Here is a 6,671-nt window from a genome sequence, read left to right on the forward strand (position 1 = left end):
GGTTCTGGAGACTGTGTGTATGTGTAAATCATAAATACAGATAGGTTAAGGTTTTATTTTTCTCTATTACATCTAGCAGAACATACTCAGGTGCTGTGTGTGTGTGTGTGTGTGTGTGTGTGTGTGTGTGTGTGTGTGTGTGTGTGTGTGTGTGTGTGTGTGTGTGTGTGTGTGTGAGAGAGAGAGAGAGAGAGAGAGAGGGAGAGAGAGAGAGAGAAAAGCTCTTTTTCACAGGATTATTCTCTTTGACCAATAACCAGAGGATTTTTTTGGGTCATAAATCTGATAAATCATCATTAATCTCCCTGACATTGTGTGTAAAAAGCCCACGCAATACGACGGATGCCTGTCGTGTTCGTCTGTCCAGGTTTTCAGCGCATCACAGTGCCCTCTTATAACGTCCCAGTCTTAAAAGAGAATGACATTCTATTAGGACTGAATAATGAGTTTTTTATCCCATGCCATTTACACAACCAGCTGAAACGGGTTATAAGGTAAGAGAGCACGGCCCTGGATTTCTGTATGAAGACAATAGTGACACGTGTCTACGTTCGAGAGATAATGTACTGTATAGAGCTTTTCAGGTCCATCGCATGTCATCCAGGCATCTTGTTTGGATCAAAAGTAGCTGAACACAACTATCTGACCTTACTGTGAATTCCTGACTCGTAGAAAACACGAGCATGAAAACGGGCCGTCTCGTTTCCGTGCACGCCTACAAAGCCCCAAAAAGAAATGACACATCACAGAACTTTTAAACGGTGGCAGGAACGAGAGCGTAAGGTCATAAGAGCTGTAACCTGAAAGCTGATGGTTTCACAGAAAAGAGCGAAAGAACGCTAGAATACGGCAGGAATAAATCCTCACTTTCCTTGTGAAATATATCATTTAACTTTTTACTCATTCGTATGTATGTATGTATGTATTATTTTGTTGCGAAAATTTCTACAGGGTTTCATCGATTTGCTTGATGTTTAAAACTCGGAGTTTATACAGTACCTGTGACATCATAAGTCTTGTTTTTTTCTCTCTCTCTTTTCTGTAAGAGCACAAAAGACATTGGAGAGAAGCTTGTGCAATGAAATGCTTGTGCAATGACTATTTCATTCCAAAGCCCAGTTTGGCTGAAGCAAGTTTTCTTATAACGTCTTAGTCCTTATTTGAGAAATTAGTTGTTTCTATGGCAACACAAGGAGAGCATCTTTTTTTTTTTTTTTTTTGGATAGGAATGTCTGATGTGTCCTTACTTTTCTGACTAGTGATTAAAAGCTGAAAGAACATTGACTCTGCAATAATCAAGGTGTTTTTGGCTGTTCTGCAGAAGGTTATGTAGGTAGTCACGGTTCCGAGACTAATGGTGTGTTTTCACACTTGGGGCCAAATACTTGAGTCTGCACCCATTCTGGGATTTCAAACAAGAACATTAAGACTTCACTAATCCTACTGAAGTCAGGGTTTAAATGGCCATGAATCTGGGGGGGATAAAAATTCAAGTGAGAAAATGACCCAGTTGGGAAGCGTCACAGAATTCCAGTTTGTTGTATTCCCGTCTGTGCGCCAACAGCAATAATCACATCGCGACCATGAATTGTTCCCGTCACGTCACGCTTGTCCTCCCCTTTAGCTACATATCTAACCTTCATTCACTTTCTTCACTTTCTTCAGAGGAAAGGGCAGCCATTTATGCTGCGGAGCCCGGGGAGCAGTTGGGGGGTTCGGTGCCTTGCACAAGTGCACCTAAGTCGTGGCCGGCCCGAGACTTGAACCCACAACCTTAGGGTTAGGAGTCAAACTCTCTTACCATTAGGCCATGACTTCCCCCATATATATTGAATACAGTATATCGAAGCCATGCCTAAACATGATGGTATGGATGCACGTCCTTGTCGCTCTTACTCCACTGCTCTTCTGATACGGATGACGAGCCCTGAGAATCCAGACAACAAGGACAGCATAACATTCCCAGGTTCAGGAAGTACCGCAGTCGCAATTGCCAGATACAGAAAGGTTGCATGTGGCCACTCACAATTGAACAGAATGCTGCGTACTGTACTGTACATGACAACATTTTTCTAATGACTAAATGATTAAAAAGGTACCGTATTTACCGTAGTAGAGCTGTTTCCCGTGACCGCGTATTTTTCCATACGTCGGCACAGTCTGTAAAATAGCGTGGCCCTTAAATTCATATCGTACCTCAATTCCTCCAGTTCTGGAAATTGAATTCAGGCTCATTTAGTGCAGGTAATCCAGCCTTTGTTGGGCTGCATTAGGCATTATAATCAGCATTATATCAGCTCTTTTATATTCTTCAGCATAATGCACAAATATGCGTGAAGACGTCGAGCAGCTATCGAGGCTTCTAACGGCTCTACCGTCAACGTACACTCAATAATGGGGATGTGGTAGCTCAGAGGTTAAGGTGTTGGGATACTGATCGGAAGGTCATGGGTTCGAACCCCTCCGTTGTAAGTCACTCTGGAAAAGGGTGTCTGCTAAATGCCGTTTTTGTAAATGTAAATTAAACAAAAGAAACAAAGCATTGCAAAAAGTCTCATCAAGAGGAGAATGGGACAGAGGACAAGCGTGTGAAAGCAGGGACCACTTACAGGATACCCAGGTGACAACGTCGATACTGATATTTTGCAAGGAAACAAGCCCACAGGAGTCCTCCATTCGTTTCGAAATGAAACCGAGCAAGCGAGTCCGAGATATAAAGCCGTCCCATTACGTGTTAGCTAAATCGATACTGTAGCTCTAAAGAAGTAAATAGAACGAAGCTAGGCCACTATATATATATTTCTTTAAATAAAATACATGTTGGAAATTATTTCTAGAGATTTTATTGACTTGATTAACTGATTGATTCTTTGTCCTGATACGGCATGCCTTGTGTCTCTGTGTCGCAGGAGTCTCTTCAGAACTATGCTTTCTTGGTCTTCGTCTTCGTGTGCGTCTTTGCCGCCATCTACATCGTCGTCGTCCTACCAGAGACCAAGAACAAAACCTTCATGGAGATCAGTCAGAGTTTTGCCAAGATCAATAACATCCCCCAGCTGGTAGAAGCGGAGATGGAGGATGTCCTGGACGTCCAACCAGAAAAAAACAATACACTGAGCCTGAACGCTGGAACTGTTAACGGTAAACATTCTGTCGGGAATCATGTAGCTAACGGCGAAGTGCAATCAGAGAGCTGCTTCTGACACGGTTATAGTTACATATAAGTGCAGAAATAAATTCTTTACATAACGATACGCTGCTGTTCATTTTATTTACAAATTTGCTAACACGGGTGTGAAGTTAATTTTATTTACATATCCTTTAATGAATGAATTTTAGGTCATGCTGTACTGTAGTTGTTGGTGAAACGCCATCAAGCCAGTTACCATTCATATATACATACTGTACCACTTACATGATGAATAGGAGCTATTCCACCTTTTTATTTAGCATCCCGCCATCGCAAATATCGTCTCATTGTTGCTGCTTTGTTTAAACATTTGTCAATGTTTACAATAATTATTGCTATAATGTAATAAAAAAGGCGAAGGCGGGAATCGAACCCCCAACCCTGGAGGTGTGAGACAAACATGCTAACTACTAAGCCACAGTTCCTGCCTCCGCCTTGTGTGTGTGGAGTTTGCATGTTCTCCCTGTGCCTCGGGGGTTTCCTCCGGGTACTACGGTTTCCTCCCCCGGTCCAAAGACATGTATGGTAGGTTGATTGGCATCTCTGGAAAAATTGTCCGTAGTGTGTGAGTGAAGGAGAGTGTGTGTGTGTCCTGTGATGGGTTGGCACTCCGTCCAGGGTGTATCCTGCCTTGATGCCAGATGACGCCTGAGATAGGCACAGGCTCCCCGTGACCCGAGGTAGTTCGGATAAGTGGTAGAAAATGAATGAATGAATGAATGTAATAAACATGCTATAATAAGTTGGATTAACATTTTAAATATTGTCGAATCATTTAGTGTTTTGAATACATTTTAAAACGAAATGGGAAAATTTGTTGAAATTGTCTAATATTGTTGTAATAGGTTGTAATACAAAGTTGCACATGTACAGTGTATCATGGTATACAGTAGACTCCTGTGTCTTGTACTGTAATAATAATAATGCTAATATTCACAACCAGGACGGTCCGAGGACAAGCAGGTCGACAAGCAGCGGTATAGAGTTCTCTGTGTTATTTGTAAATGAAATAAAATGCAATGTGCAGAAATTTCCAGCTACGAATAACTGATTCTTCGAGGCACGAAAACGATGCCAGTGAATGTGGGGACTCGTCTATCAAAATATTCCGACGGCATTCACGAGGTTGTAATCCATGTAAATCTACATTTTTATGCTGTCTTTGAACTTTATATTCCATTGTAATTCCATCAATCCGTATCATCTCCAAAAATCTAGCGTTAGCCAATAGAACAAAGCGAACCGTTCTGCACTCAAATCCATCAGTGAACAGTATATACTGTACAGTAACTTCAGCTAGACATCACGTTATAATTAGAATGAATTTCAGATGAGGATGGTTTGTGTCGAGGTTTCGTCCTCATATCCTCTCGGGCAGTTTTGCCCTTAATGCCACCGTCGCCTATGGCTTGCTCGTTAGCGCTAAATTTATCTAGTTATTATTTATAGTGTCTGTGTCCACTGTTAAAAATGAACTGAACTGAACTACTGGCAAACAAATAGGAAAAAAGTTCTGGACGTTATGGCGTACAATGTTTTTATACAATTTGTAATAATAGCCTGAGTGAGTTTTTTTTTATAGTGGTTCTAGCTAGCTACGTTATCAGTGAAAAACACAGATTATGTTATATGAGCTGTTAAAGCTCTGAGGTATAGAAACCGGGTGGCATGTGTCATGTTTGTGATTTTGGAAGTGTTTCCACTGCACTGTCTGCAATCACTTCAAACTTCGATGAACCGGATCTCTCACAGGAGAAAACGGAGCTCTATGACGTTTGGTTACTATATGTATAAATCCATTTATAAATCCATTTAGATTTGTACTGAAATTCTGCTGATTTCAGCCCGATCCTATTCGTATGATTAGACCACCGTTGCATTCGGAATACACACATTATCTAGTCATTGCTCATGCACAGAGAAAAAAAAACAAAAAAAAAACACAGAAGTCGTATTTGGGAAGAGTTTTTATAAGCAAAGAGAGAAAAGAGTAGAAATAGGTAATGCACAGCACCTTTATATTGCGTGCTTATCCATTGGGATTATCAGGATTATTCCTCCAGATATGACGCTGTGAGCCTTTAATGAGCATGAGCAATGGAACGAGAGTAGATCTGAAGTCTGGAAAAATGAACTTGGAACTTTGTGTATTCTATGTACAATAGTATGCAGCATTGTTAATAAAGGAAAGCCAGGACTATATACAGTGATACCTCGAGATACGAGTGCTTTGACATACAAATTTTTTGAGATACGAGCTGTGATTCGACCAAATTTTTGCCTTGAGATACGAGCAAATTTGTGAGATACGAGAGTCGCAAAGTCGCTGCGTGAGGTGCCGACCATCTGTAATTTTCGGATCCGTTTTGAGCGATGGATCCGTTAAAAACTTTGAACTTGTGCGACTACACCGCATCTGATATGCCGACAGGTTTTTATTAAAATGACCGGCAGATGTTAGTGAGGAAAGAGTGACAAAAAAGGCAAAAGCAAGTGAAGAGAAAAACGATGAAGATTCACAAATAACCTGCCTGATCTGTCTGGACTTCTTAATGTACCCTCAAACTCAAACGACCTAGATGCAATGACTAACAGCATAGACGCTATACTCACTAGCACATTAGACACTGTTGCCCCAGTCAGATTACAGAAGGTTAGAGATAAAACACTTGCACCATGGTATAATAGTCACACACACACCCTCAAGAGAGAAACCCGTAACCTCGAACGGAAATGGAGAAAAACTAAATTAGAGGTGTTTAGAATAGCGTATAAGGACAGTATGTCCAGCTATAGACAGGCTCTAAAAGCTGCTAGGGCTGAGCACCTGAGCAAACTCATAGAAAATAACCAGAACAATCCCAGGTTTTTATTTAGCACAGTGGCTAGTTTAACAAAAAATCAGAAATCTGAACACACTATTCCATCACATTTCAGTAGTGAGGACTTTATGAGATTCTTCACTGATAAAATCGAAAGTATCAGGAATAAAATAGGTGACGCCCAACATATGAGAGCAACCAGTGACACAATCTCACCTAAGGCTTTACACAGCTTTACAAGTACAGGACAGGAAGAGTTAGATAAACTTATTACTACAGCTAAATCAACAACATGTTCACTAGACCCCATCCCAACTAAATTACTGAAAGAAGTGTTACATAAAGCTGGTGAGCCTCTTCTTAATATCATTAACTCCTCGTTATCTTTAGGTTACGTCCCGAAGTCTTTTAAGTTGGCAGTTATTAGGCCACTCATCAAAAAACCTAACTTAGACCCTAATGAACTATCAAATTACAGACCTATCTCACACCTCCCGTTTATGTCTAAAATACTTGAAAAGGTTGTGTCTGTTCAACTGAGCTCCTTCTTACAGGAGAGCAACATCCTTGAAGAGTTTCAGTCAGGTTTCAGGCCCCATCATAGCACAGAAACTGCACTTGTTAAAGTTACAAACGACTTGTTCTTAGCTTCGGACCAA

At 40.9% G+C, this 6,671-nt stretch overlaps 1 protein-coding gene across 7 annotated transcripts in view; it reads left to right on the forward strand.

Moving 5' to 3' along the window:
- Window positions 1–3,254, forward strand: part of slc2a9l2 (solute carrier family 2 member 9, like 2) — a 97,437-nt gene extending 94,183 nt beyond the window's left edge. For all 7 annotated transcript variants that reach the window (XM_047800707.1, XM_047800710.1, XM_047800711.1 and 4 more), the window contains one exon: window positions 2,910–3,254. In XM_047800707.1, coding sequence (XP_047656663.1) covers window positions 2,910–3,203 — 294 coding nt within the window. In that variant the 3' untranslated portion in view covers window positions 3,204–3,254. The remainder of the gene's footprint in view (window positions 1–2,909) is intronic.
- Window positions 3,255–6,671: the final 3,417 nt, after the last annotated feature.

This window comes from Tachysurus fulvidraco, chromosome 15, assembly GCF_022655615.1.
Source record: "Tachysurus fulvidraco isolate hzauxx_2018 chromosome 15, HZAU_PFXX_2.0, whole genome shotgun sequence".
In the NCBI taxonomy this organism is placed as follows: Eukaryota; Metazoa; Chordata; class Actinopteri; order Siluriformes; family Bagridae; genus Tachysurus; species Tachysurus fulvidraco.